Source organism: Enhydra lutris, unplaced genomic scaffold (genome assembly GCF_002288905.1).
Source record: "Enhydra lutris kenyoni isolate GAN:26980312 unplaced genomic scaffold, ASM228890v2 scaffoldscaffold68, whole genome shotgun sequence".
NCBI lineage: Eukaryota > Metazoa > Chordata > Mammalia > Carnivora > Mustelidae > Enhydra > Enhydra lutris.
In genome coordinates, this window is record NW_019154152.1 from 688,507 (window position 1) to 702,810 (window position 14,304).

The 14,304-nt window shown below is 46.9% G+C and overlaps 1 protein-coding gene across 1 annotated transcript in view; it reads right to left on the minus strand.

Annotated features, from left to right (window-relative positions):
* LOC111159397 (spondin 1) overlaps positions 1–14,304 on the minus strand; it is a 270,204-nt gene that overhangs the window by 100,728 nt on the left and 155,172 nt on the right. The window contains exon 6 of the mRNA XM_022521820.1: positions 9,846–9,994. Within this exon, the coding sequence (XP_022377528.1) occupies positions 9,846–9,994 (149 nt within the window). The remainder of the gene's footprint in view (positions 1–9,845; positions 9,995–14,304) is intronic.

Below are 14,304 nucleotides of genomic sequence, written 5' to 3' on the forward strand. Positions count from 1 at the left end.
CCAATGTCCATAACCCCACCCCTGCCTTATTCTTTTTAATAGCTGCATGGTATTGAACTATAACGAAGCAGCCTGAATTTTTAGTATGTTCCCTATTGATAAAAGATTGCTTCTTTCACTTATTTTTATAAGCAATGTTGTAATGAATGTCCTTCCTCATATACCTTTGTGTGAGAATATTGTTTAAAGACTAACCCCTAGATATAGATATCCACATTGAGTTATAAAGAAAATATACACCCAGCAACGTGAATATAGTCAACACACTGAATGGAACACTTAAAAATTGTTAGGGTGGTAAATAGTATATTATGTGTTTTTTGCCACAGGAAGAAAAAAGAAAATGTCCAATTTTGACAGATATTGCCAAACTGCCCTTTAAATATTAAGGCAACTTACTAATTACAGCCCATTTAGATTTGCTTTCTGTTTGCCATGTTTTGGGTCAGTTCTAAAAATAGATTTTTTTTTTTTTTTTAGCAAGTTAAATAATCTATATGTTTTGAGTTAAATTGTCCCCCATTTCTCTCACAGAGAGATTTTTCTGGAAAAACTCCAGGGATCAGTGATGCTCTGAGGGAAAACTGCAGAGGTTGGGAATTGCTGCTAATAGGCAGGCTCTGCTTCCTTCCAGCAAAGGCAGCCCGCGCCAGTTTTATTAAAGAACAGGCATTGTTCAGTCACTCCGGCTGCCTGTCCTACTGTGATCTGGATTTGTTTGAAGACTCAACTGAAAGCAAACAAGAGGCTTCATATGACTGAAACCACACCTTTCAAAGGATGTTCTAATTTCCATATAAAGTGTCTGTGACTGAAAATCTTTATTTAACTTCGTTCCGGGTCCCCACCCTTACAATCACCTTAGTCCTCTCCACCGACTGCATGCCCACTTGGGCACAATCCATGGAGTTAAGCCTTGAATGAGATGGGAAGGACAAAGGAGGTATGGGTAGTGATATCAATGTGAACCAAATAAAACTGGGGCCCTGCTGGGGGCCTTGGGCAGGATCTATCCAACCTGACTCTACGAAGCTTGAAACTCATCACAGGTTTTACTGAATGTTACTTGAGGGGGCAGCAGAGGGTAAATGACTTCACACAATGTTTTGCAAAGTGGACCACTAAATATTACCTTCTGATGGCTCTTCCTAGAAATTCTATTAACAAAAAGTCTTCTTTGGGCCTTTCCTTCTCTCCCCAACTTCCACTCCAAATGGCAGCTGCTCAAATACGTCTCTGCACATTCTGTAAAATTCTAATATTGTCTCAGCTTCCCAGCCTTCCTTCTTCCCTCACTTCTCTTTCCTGGTCTTCACTCTCTGGAAGCTTCTGTGGAGCACATTGTACCTCTTCCAGTTGCATTTCCTCCTTCAAAGCATCTTAGAAGGTGGGAGGAAAAGAGGATGATAAATCCTTCAAATTTAATTTTTTGTCCCAACAATAAGAGTAATAATGGGCTTACACGTTGACAGTCCCTATATGTATATGGTTCCACATATTAATTCATAACCAACATATGTAGATCATATGCTCATTATTGCCATTTTGCAAATGAAGATCCTAAGGCTCAGTGAAGGTTAGGTAACTTATTCAAGATCAAAGACTTAGGAAGCCACGTTAAAGTGTAAGGTAGCAGGTGGCAAGGGCAACTTGTGGTCCCAACGGTGCTCTCTATGCCCATATCCTTTCTCTTTCCTCTCTTTTTCCAAATCCTCATGCTTGGGTCTAGTGATGTTCCCCTTGTCCCATTTCAATGGCTGAACCAATCTAGACTTAGCATTTTCTTTTTTTTTTTTTTTTTTTAAAAATTTTTTTTTTTTTTTTGAAAGGGAGATCACAAGCAGGCAGAGAGGCAGGCAGAGAGAGAGGAGGAAGCAGGCTCCCCTAGAGAGCAGAGAGCCCGATGCGGGGCTCGATCCCAGGACCCTGAGATCATGACCTGAGCCGAAGGCAGCGGCCCAACCCACTGAGCCACCCAGGCGCCCCTAGACTTAGCATTTTCTTGTCTAATTGGCTTAGCTCTGCATCCTGGGGTTCTGTTGAGAAAGGGGGAAGAGAGTCACATAGGAGAACATAGAAAAGACTATGTGACTCTGGGGGGTGGTTGGGTGAGGAGAGGGGGAAGAGTGATAATTTGTCTCAGCCTGATGCCTTCCAGTTACAGCTCTCATGAGGCTTTTTGCACTCAGTATTAACTTGTGTTCTCTTAAATTCTATTTCATCCCTACAATAAAGTCTCCTTTGTTCTTGAGTTAGTTTGAGTAGGTTCCTGTTACTCATCATCAAGAAGCTTTATTAGAGGGGCGCCTGGGTGGCTCAGTGGGTTAAGCTGCTGCCTTCGGCTCAGGTCATGATCTCAGGGTCCTGGGATCGAGTCCCGCATCGGGCTCTCTGCTCAGCAGGAAGCCTGCTTCTCCTCCTCTCTCTCTGCGTGCCTCTCTGCCTACTTGTGATCTCTCTCTGTCAAATAAATAAATAAAATCTTAAAAAAAAAAAAGAAGAAGCTTTATTAGACCATCTCCTTCCTTAGGTTGAGAGCCTTGTCTGCATTTCTAGCCACTGGCTGTGTCCCATTGCACATGGGAAGATCTCCTGGTTTTAGTTGCTGCTAGACCTTGCTCTGGAGGTAGCACTGCACTAGATCCTGTGGACATACAGATAATGCTGTTCCAAGGAAGGGGAAGAGTCTGATGACAAGAATAGCATTGGGATGCGTATGGAGTTTTGTTGTGGCTCCTTTTTGATATGAGGGTGTAGTTAGTTACTGTCCTCAAATTGTTTAGGGTCAACTTTGGGACAGAGGGTTAGGGCATATGGGGAGATGGCATTGTTCAGCAGGGAAAGGAGGGGCAGGCAGGGGCAGAGCCTGGGGGATGCACTCTGTGGGTGTTCTCAGGCTGAGGAATGACATGATGAACTTGAACAATTAGAGTCACTAGCTTTCCTAGCACCTGCAGAGACTCTTCCATCTGAGGACAACCCCTGATTTTACTGATGAGGAAATGAAGACCCAAGAATGAAACCATGGCAATGATAAGTAGCATTCAGTGAGCGCTTTCTACAGGGAAGGCTCTACTCCAAGCACTTTACACATATCAGTACACTTAGTCCCCATGGTAACCTTCTGGAGTGGGCACTATTGCCGCCCTCATCTCATGATGAGGAGGAAACTGAGGCACAGAGGGGTTAAGTGACTTTGCAAAGTCACACAGTAAGTGATGAAGCCAGGATTGAAAACAGGAAATATTAATTCAGAGCCAATGCTTTTAGGTATATATAGTCCTCCCTCTCACAAGTACTGAAGATTATGGGAGCCTTATTGTTCTAAACAAAAGCTGGTCATGAGCGAGTGGGTGGCTTTCTCACACAAATGAAGCAGCATGTCACAATCCATGGAAAACATGAGAAAAAAGGTGAGGGTTTTAATTAGAGGAAAGCGATCAAATTTTAGAAACTCAAAAATCAGGAGAAACAAATGTTCGGTAGCCATAGTGCTTTGTTTTAAAGGAGATGAGAAAAGAAAATTCTCAAACCCTTCGTGTGAGTTCCCGGAGCCCTATACACTATTTTAACTTTAAAGAAAAAGAACACCCGCTTGTTCATTGATTCTTATGCCACAGGTGGTGTGACGGTCCTCCCAGCTAGCTTAAGTAATCTGCCAAAGCGAGGCCTCCCGAAATGAAATGATCAATGCCTATTTTAGGGCCCACCATTATCTGACCTCTTATGGTTGGGGAAGTCTCGAATCTTGACTTATATGTTATATAAGTTAAATATAACTTACATGATTCAGACTGATATGTTACATAAAAGCCAGAGTGTTTTTTCTCTCGGGCATTTTCCATGAGCAAGTGGCCATTCAACCCTCATGGTTTTATGCAAAAAACATTCGTGGCTCGCTTGTTCATGTATCAGTCCAGATATGTGTTGAGCACCTCGTATGCGAGAGATACCGTGTTAGGTGCTGGAGATATTAGGTGGACATCCAGAAACATGAGACACTGAGCTGATGCAAAAGCCTAGCTTTCTCCCTCCTGCTTCAGACACAAACATGTTAGACAGAACGTAATGGGCAAATTTTTAAAAATACATAACTGAAAACTTAGACACATTTAGAAAAATCTCCTGGATACCAGCACTGGGGGAGAAAAGTCTAACCCAGAGCAGCAAGCAGGCTGGCACCCAGTGGCCTGTGGGGGCCGCGGACTAGGGTGTGGGCCCCAGGGGCAGGGGCGGAGGTTTCACACCCACATGAAGGGAGAAGGGGAAGATTTGAGCTGGCGTGAGAGGAGATGTGGGAAGACGCCGGTGGCATCAAGCTAGACATTTTGAAGGGCTGTCCTATTTGCAAACTGGGGATAGGGCAACATTTACCAGTCACCTTTAGGAAGACCGCCCGGAAGCTTGTGCTCTGTCTAGGCCCCTGAGTAAAAATTCTCCTTCAGGGATCGGAAGCCTCGGGTTTTCTGGTGTGTAAGAGCAGAGTCCGTATTTACACTGGGGGTTCAGGGGGGATCTCCAAGTTGAGAAAGGACATCAAAATGGGAGTTGACAAGATGAAAATATGTTGTCCCTCCAACCAAGCAAACATCACAGTTTGAGCACATAGGATGCCCACTGGAAAAAAAGAAAGGTATCTGCTGGACGTGAGTGAACAACCCAACTAGTGATGGGGAGAGACATCAGGTTCAATTTAAAGGAAGACTGGTCCCTAGGACCCCGCGATAACAGAGTAATCTGAACGAGACAATTAGACATGTTTAATATTGAAGAGATAAAGAAACCATAACAAAACGACAGAGCGGGCATGAACAGAAGCAGAGGTGGGTTTGAAAAGGAGACTCCGGCAGTGAGGAAAACCAACAAGCTCTTGCCTTCAAGGGACACACTTTCTACCTGGGAGACAGAGAAGGAAAGAGTGGGGACATTCCAGTCTAGGAGAGGGTATGCACAGGGAGCTAAGGATGCCCAGGGAAGGGGCTCCAGACCCAGCTTCTCCATGTGATATGGAAACTAACATGTGTCTCTCTGGCCATGAGGGACAGGGGCCATGAAAGCCCGGGGTGGTTCAGAAAAGGGCACATCAAGGACTGCCACAGTCTAATGCCTGTACTCCCCCAGCTGACACAGAGATTCCCCTGAAGTTCAAGCACCTTATATGAGAATAGGTGTTCATGGACCTGCCTCCTTCCCCCACACTTGCGAATTTCTCCAGCATGGAGATAAAAGGCCCTCCATTCAACTCGTCTCATGCTGGGCCACACTTGCTCTCCTTCCCTCTCCTGTCACATCGGTCTTCTCTGGGTTCTTACAGCACAAGCTCTTTTCCACCCCGGGGTCTTTGCACATGTCATCACCATTCAGAATGACCTTTTCCTTATGTTTTCATCTTTGGGGCCTCCGCATGATGGTCACTTCTCAGGGAGATATTTCCTGGGCACCCTAATTCCAAGGTCTCTCCCTAACACTGCTTTCTGTGTCCCCTCTTGTTGGTTTCTTCTTATTTACTCTAATTTTTAATTATTTAACTAATTTCATTCTTGTCTCCCTGCTAGAACGCAGACTCCATGCAGGCAGGGAATCATCTGCTCACTGCTGTCTCTGTAATGCCTGCCATTTAGTTGGTGTTCAATAAAGTTGAGTGGATAAATGAATACAGTCAAGAAACATTCATGAAGCAGCTAGCACTGCCCAGCTCAAAGGAGAGGACGATGGAAACACAGATTGGAGCTTTGCAGTTTAGTGAAGGAGACACATCTGACAAGGACTTAGAGTAAATGCAATGGTGGTGATGAAGGGGAGGTACTGGGTGCTGTGTGAGCTCCCGGCAAGAGCACCCGTTTTGTACAGAATCAGAGAAGGCTTCCAGGAAGAAACAACATTTAAGCTGAGCCTGGAAGGATACTTAGGAGTTCACCAGGGGAAGAGGAGCTGGAAGATGTTCCAGGCTGGGGGAAGACCCAGATGTAAGAGCGGCATGGCTCTTTGGGGGAGACTGAACATGGTTCTGGATGGGCAAAGCTTAGAGCTGCAGCAAGAAATAAGACGGGAGAGGCAAGACAAGGCTGGATCATGCTGGGGTTTCTAGCTACGATAAGGAGTTTGAACTTGGTCCTAGGGTCCGTGAGGACATCTTAGTCAGAGGGAATGGCCTAATCTGATTTAAGTTTTATTGAAATGGCCCTGGAGCAGTGTGGATAAGAGGAAGAGGACGGGAGGCAGGGAGGTCAGGAAACTAATGCAGGAGATGGGGATGGCTTAGATGGGGCAGTGGGGATGGGGAAGTGAACTGGATGAATTTAGGACAGAAGGCGAGAGTTGGGGCAGGGGACAGAATCCAGGATGATGTGTACATTTCCAGCATGACGAATGTGGTGAACAGGGTGCCATCTTGGGGCCATGTCTGGCAGAGAACCAGACACCTAGTACACACGCCAGAAATGTGTGCTTGATAACATGCAATGGACTCAGGACAACATCTTCATAACAGTGAGTACACACCTGCTCACTGTTAGTGCCTGGGGCTACCTACACATATGACCTGCCATTCCCTACTGCCTCACCTGCCTTGGGTTGCCAATTTGCGACTTATCAGTCTACTCTAAGCTCAGTAGTTCTAATCCACACTCTCTGCTCCCCACCAGGACACCATCTCTCTGCTAAGACATGGGCCTTGCGTCCTTCCCCCACCCTCTCTGACCACCAGTGTTTTGGCAATAACGTTACTGTGATTTTTTATTAATTTTCTTGGTTCTTTTGTAGTTATAGTAACAGTAAAATTTATACTCAATAATATTATTACAATTTTCCCTACTAATGGGATTATTATTTTTGTTCATTTGTGTTTGAAAGCCATTAGCATAGGATTTACCTCCAACAATATCTACCGTGATTTTTAATGCCCTTGAAACTTGCCAGTAAGCGGTAGGTCTATAATAAGAGAATGCGAGTAAGCATATAAATGTCTTTCTTGGGAAAAGAGGGTTTTGTTTTGTTTTTTTCCATCCTGTTGGACAGGTTCTTTGATAGAGAGATTGGTAGGATATAAGGCATTAAAGGCTGAGAACACTGTGTTAGTTTGTAGATGTGTTCAAACAAGTTCCCCGTTATTCAGAGGACACTTTTATATTCTAGGAGGATTCATATACTTGCTGCTTTTTATGTTGTTCCTTACCTGACTTACAGAAAAATATAATAAATTCTGTGTTTGCAGGGAACAATATTGAGGACTCTGAAATGTCTGGAAGTGAAGGGATCTGGAAATCACTCTATCTGGCTGACTTTCCAAGGGGCTGGGGGGCTGGATGCACTGCTGGTGGAGCTCTGGAAATAGGGATTATCTCAGAAGCTGCTGAGAGGAGTTTCTGTGGGGCAGCTGTGGGGGCCAGGGAAGTGGATGGGCAGGGCTGGCTTCAAGGGCTGTGCCCAGCAGCCTCCCAGGGTCCCATGCTGTGAAATTCACAGTATCGCCACCTTAGAATTCTTTTTTTTTTTTTAAGATTTTATTTATTTATTTAACAGAGACTACAAGTAGGCAGAGAGGCAGGCAGAGAGAGAGGAGGAAGCAGGCTCCCCGCTGAGCAGAGAGCCCGATGTGGGGCTCGATCCCAGGACTCTGAGATCGTGACCTGAGCCGAAGGCAGAGGCTTTAACCCACTGAGCCACCCAGGCGCCCCATCCACCTTAGAATTCTTCAATCTTGAACAAGTGACCCCACTTTGCATGAAGCCCTGCAATTTATGTTGGTGGGACCGTGTATAAGAGCGAGGCAGATTTGGGTTCAAGGTCTAGTATTCTCTAGCTATTGACTGTGCCTCACTTTCCTTATCTGTAAAATGGGGATAATACTATTGTCTTCTCAGACCAGACGTGAGAGCTAAAATAGATATCCAGCACCAGGGGACCTGAAAGGCAGCGACACACCCTAAGATATGCTCTGTGGAATTTTAAATCCCTTGTGCAGTCCTCATCATTAGGTTTATAATTATGATTTAATATCAGGAATACTAGTCAGCTGAGAGAGGCAGACTGTGTGGCACAGAAGCTAATTCCATGGTTAGGAACACGCCAAGTAAAGAATATTTCCCAAAGGGGGACAATCTAAGGCTGGGGGTCCTATCCATCAGCTTCCAACCTTTGTGCTGCTATGACACATGATAAATAGTGTTTTTTGGCACGACTGGTTCCAGCTTCTCATGACTCATACATGATTCTCTTTTTCCCAGAAATCTCTCAAGAAAGACAACGAAGGAGACTTGGCATTATTATGAAGATGTCCTTGACCTTGACCTAATTTATTTGCAAACTTTAGTATTTCAACTATTATTTGTAACAATTTTTTTTTCTTTACCATACCACACAATGGGACTCGATAAGCCAGTGTACCACCATCCTAAGCTCGAGACCCAGGAACATGGACCCTCATGGTCCCCAACAAAGGACCCTCCCCCATGACAGGCTGGACAGACCAGCACCAAGCTCGAGCCCTCCATGGCTTCACAGATGTCTGTTCTGTGCTGTCGCCTGAATGAGCGATGCCAGTCACAAATCACTCTCAGCCGGAGTCAGAGAAACACTAACTAGTTGGTTGGATGTCCTTGTGATGAATAGCATGCAATCTTAAAACATCTGGTTAAACATTTTTTCCCCAAGAATGTGGAAAAGGTTTTAAATCATATTAAGAAGAAACATAAGCTAATTCTGGGGCATTTCTGGACTCGGGTCCAAAAGGATTCCTCAGGGGATTATAGAAGGAGTCAGGGTGACCTCTGTTGCCTTCAGTTTAAGGCTTGTGGGCAGCCTGGAGTCCCCATGGGCGACTTCAAAGGGAAGCACTGGGGGCCTCAGCTGCGCTTGCCCTTCTGTGCCGCTCGGGCCTGTGGGCATGTACACTTTGTGACACCTGGGCCCGTGTCTCCAGGGCCTCCTACAGTCTCGGATGTGGGACAGCCTGGCAGTGACCAGTGCTGTGAAATGACCACAGGCCAAGCATGGTTTGTGCCTTGCTAATTCCCTCCTGAGCAAGCTTGCAGGCAGTGTGCCCTGGCTGCCCACAGAGCTCTCTCAGGCCTGAAGGATTTCCGTGGGCGGCCACGGCTGAAGCTGGCCCATCACCTCTCCATAGTATGGCCGTGAATGGCCACAGAAAAACTGCAGCTCTTCTTTCCAGATCCCTCCTCGGCCTCTTTCTAGCGCTTTCCATGGGGGACAAAATAGCACTGTCAGTCACACAAATCAGAAAGAACGATGGGTGATTCCTCCCTCATCTCTCCACTGGGATGAGTGGGGACCTAGATGACGGCACACTTCCTGGGCCCATGTAAGGTGGTACACGGACAATGCTCCTGTGCCGTCTGTAACTATTGTGACTAAGGACCGACAAATTTGTCAAACACCTCAAGGCACGGTTACAAAACGCTTGTGCTGATAGAGTTTGTTTTCATGGTGATTTTGAATGGTGATTTTGGTTTAGACAACTTCGGTGTCACTCCCCTGACCCTGGCAAGGATCATAGCAAGAAAACTGAAAGCCAGACACTTGACTCTCAGGAGACCAGAGATGTCGCATGCCACCCGCGCGGCCCCAGCAGTGGCTGTTAGCACAAATTGGGGAAAACACAAATCCGGTCAGGGAAAATCTGAGACAACAAGAGGGGCCTGTGTGTCTCCGTCCTCAACTCGACTTAATTCCCACCCCCCTCTGCCCCAAACTCAGCAAACAGATTTTTGCTTCCTAGGGCGCCGATCTCCCCGCACACCGTACTATAAACTTCTAGCCCCCAGAAATCTAACAGATGCTTTGACTCCGTGCCTGGTTTTTGGTCATTCTGTGATTGTTTTTCTTACCTGTTGCCGAATTTCTTCTTCCATTTTCACAGGTGAGCCCAATTCTGCAACCTGTTTGACACCTTCGCTGGCGTAGCCTCCGTATTCCCACAGCACGTAGTTCTTGGAGTGGGATCCACCAATGATTGCAGACCAGTGATTGGCCCGACCTGGGAAAGCCAATCGGGGGGCAGGGATCAGTGTGGCTGTGGCGAAAACACGAGCCCCTTAAATGCTGGGAAGAAAGTACAATCCAACCATCATTCCAACCGCGCTGGCTAAGCACCCACTTTTGCTAGGTCCTCTGCTATTCAGGGAGGAGTGAGACCAACTGTGGAAGCAAGAGGGTATTGGGAATCTGCAGACAGGACAGCAGATGCCTGAGCGAGACGTGGAGGCAGCCCAGAACGATGACTTCTGTCTGGGAGGGCTTCAGAGAAGGCCTTTGAAAGGCTGATCAGATTTGTAAGACAGGATGGAGAGGAGAGGCTATTTCTGGCAGACTCAGAAGCATTAAATAACACTGTGTGTTTGGGGATCCATAAGCAATTTAGCATTGCTGTGTCACCCACTGTCAGGGGAGAGGTAGGAAGCCATGCCAGGGAGGTAGGAAGGAGCCTGTTCACGGATGGCGCTGCTCTAAATGCTTCAGGAGTTCGGATGTCATTTGAAAGGGTCTGAAACCACTGAAGGGTCTGAGCAGGAGAATGGCATGATCGTATGTGAATTTTAGATAAGCCATCCAGGCAGCAGTGTGAAGAATGCATTACAGGGAGCAAAACGGGAGTGTAGGGCTGTGGCAGGAGAGCACGGAGCCAAGGGTAGAGGGAGTGGGTGGTGAGTAGGCCTGGGCCATTCTCGGAAATGAGCACGGTTGACTTCCAGCTGGCTTTTCTGTGGCTTCCGGGATGAGGGGCAGGTGAGCTGGCTGTGTGAGAGGACGGTGGCAGGCAGTCTGGATATGTGGAAGGGACTGGTCCACGGTGGTCTGCTAAGGATCACCGGGGAGGAGGCCCGTCGGGGGTGTAGGAGGGAACCAGAGGGTGCCGCAGGGGAGAACAGAACAAGATCTGGACAGGACCAAGACAAAACTAATGGAGGGATTTTCGAAGTACCAGGGGGAGGAAGGAGGGGAACGGAAAGTCAGCATCAGCACTGCGCTGAGTTTGTTTCCGCATGTGATGAGTGTTGATACATGCACACACACGTGCGCATACACACGCACATATACACATACATGTAATACGTACACACACATATAATATATACATATAATATACATACATAGTACGTATATATATACACACATATATATGTATTAATTACTGGCTAAGTAACATACAATTCATCATAAGACCAGTTCAGCTCTCAGCCATTCTTGGTTGGCTAATAAAGGTGTGAGTTAAAGAATGTTTTCAGGCATAGTAAAGAGGAAAACTGGAACTGGGTGGACACAAGGGACACATAAGCTTACCACCCAGTGGCCCACAGTGACAGAACTCTCTGCTCCACCCATCACAGAAGAAGGCCATTCTGAATGGGACCTGATCCCCATTTACATCGGCTCCCTGCTACCCGAGAGCCCTCTGCTGCAGGGGCACATCGAGAACTTGGGCACCAAGCCCTGCTCCCAGCCTGCTGAGGGCAGCCATGCCCTTCCCCACCCCCAACGGCAGGCAGATGACATCACTAGGTCAGCCAGCCCAATCACTTGCTCATTATTTCCCACACATCAGGGAAATGCAAACACTGGGTTCACCCATCAGTTCTCTAGAGAAGACAGATGGATGTACGGCCAGCTCTTCCCGCAGCTCACTCCTGAGTGAGTAGGCTGTCCTAGCTGTTGTCTAACCCAGGAGCACTGCTGGTGTAGGGGAAAGGGCTGGGAGCCACTCATGACTTTCGGTTCATGCTGTGAACACAGGGAGACCAGGTTCAGCATCTCTTGCTCCCTCTGCCTTGTTCCGCCGAAATGCCCCCTTTTCCCAGACCCATCCTACCTGCCATTCTGTACCTCCCGGGCTTAGCACATGCTGTTCCCTGTGGCTCTCTTCCTGCTTGGCTTGGCCAACTCTCATCCCTCCTTCATGATCTACTCAGAAGTCTCCACGGTCCCCCCCAGACTGACTTGAGTCTTGTCTCCTGTCTCCCCACAGCAGATAACGTGTATGGTCCCTGCTGCAGGTCTGTCTCCCCACCAGACTGTCCCTGAGGATGCCTGTGTCCAGCGCCGTGTTCCCAGCACCCAGCACTGTGTCTGATGCACTGGGAGTGCTCAGTGCATGTTTTCAAAAAATTTTCATCCAAACAATCAAAGGAAAAGGTAGGCAATATATGTGCTCGAAACATTTGGGAGCAGGCTTGCACAGATGTGATTCAATGTGATTAAATTCAAGTCTCAGCTCAACAGAGTTCCTGACACCTACTGGGCTAACACACTCCGCTCACCTGCGTGCTGTTAAAAACAAACACTACCAACCAACAAAGAACGGCATTGGCCTTATAGCCGGCAGACAGGGATTCACACGCCAGAGCTGTCACTTTCTAGCTAGGTCAACTTGGTCAAATTCCAATTATTTTGCTCCCCTGAGTCTCAGCTCCCTCCCCTGTAATTCAAGGCTGATGATGCCTATCTTACCGACCTATTATAAGAATTAAATTCAATTTCTAAAAGCTGAGATAATATATGTGAAATCACTACTGGCACATAATAGACACTCAGTAATTACAGTTTCCTCCTTTCCTCATTGTTAGGGAGGCTACAACATGAAACCTGCCTTTTACTCAGTACAGAAGACAAGAAATTTACATACTGTAGGATAAGACAAGAGACTAGGAACGAGCACAATCCTAGGAAGATGAGGGGATGGACCCAGCTGGGTCTTTCTGATTTATTCCCTCAGCTTCCATTTACTGTGTGCCAAGCACAGTGGCAGGTCCCGGACACTGACAGGAATTGGACAGAGGCTTATCCCCACAGTCTGGGGGTGGGGAAACAGATGGTTCAGCGGATTACTTACAATCCAGCACGGGCAGGGATATTATAGAAACAAGAACACAGAGCAGCGGGGATGGGACAGCTCACTCCAAAATCCCCGAATCCAAAAAGTCCAAGTCCAAAGGCATGAATACAGAGAAGCAGGTGCCTCAAGAGTAGGTTCCGTCTTTGCGGTTTCTTATACTTAAATAATATGTCATTGTACTAGTCCACCTTTCTGATAAATTTAGTTGTTGATTTCCTACACCTGTCTTGCAAATTGCCCACATTAATTCAAATTTCAACCCACTGAATAACATCAACCACATAATAGATATCTGACCGGCACTAGGCTAGGGAGAGGGACCAGACTCTATCCTGCCTTGGGGGACAAGGCAGGAACCCATGGAAAACAATCTGCAACATTAGGAAGGGCGATGACTTCAGGTGTGTGGCTATGAAAACTTTAAAGAAATGTACAATGCAAAGTTCTCCATATTATTATGGATAAAAAGCATAATGGGAAGCCACAAGAGGAATCTAACTATGATGGAGGAGCAAGGAAACTTTCCCAGTGGAAGGAGACTCCCATGGGAAGCCTGGCAGGACAGGAGAAGCAGGAATTCCAGTGATAACATAGATAAGAGGATTAAACACCAATTAGGTGTCAGGTGTAATGCTTTCCTGGGGTAACCCTCACTGCACCCTCATTTCATTTTTTAGCTAAGAAAACTGAGACCCAGCCATGTTGACAAAGCTGCCAAAGCTCACAGAGCTAGCGAGGGTCAAACTAGGGTTCAAACCCAGTCTGCCCGACCCTAGAGCACATGCTCTTGTCCCTATATCGCACTGAGAGGTCAAGAAGGAGAGGACACTGCTTGGGGAACTGGAGGGATTGAAGGCAAAAAGAGAAGATAAAAAAGAAAGTCAGGACTAGGTCGAGGAGAGCGCTGAGTGCCCAGGGTGAGAGGGGAAGACATGATGGAAGTTTCCTTCAGGGAAGAATCATACGATAATAGTTCACATGCACTGAGCCCTTAGTAAGTGCCAGGCACTGTGCCAAGGACTGACCTACATTATTTCCTTAAACACTCAGAAAAAGAGCTTCCTCTGACACAGAGGCTATCAGGCTACCCTTTTTTAACATGAGGAAACCCAGACTCAGAGAGGTTAAGTGAGTTAACCCAAGATCACAGAGTCAATGAGTGAGGACACTGGGATTCAAGGTCAAATCTGCCTGAGGCCAGAGCTACGCTCTCCATCACACCACATCCAGGCCACGCCCAGTGGTGGGAAGGGAGAGGCCCACGGTGAGGAGGCCCATCAACACTCTCTGCATGAGTGGTGCAGGGTTGGACTTAGGGCAGTGGGGAAGGAATGCAGACATGGGATCAGAGGTGTGAGCCAGTAAGAGGGAAGCTTGGACAGACTGTGGGAGACAGTTTGGGGAAGCAGTTAGAGCTCTGGTGTTTGAATCAGACCATTTTATACTCTAGGCTCAGT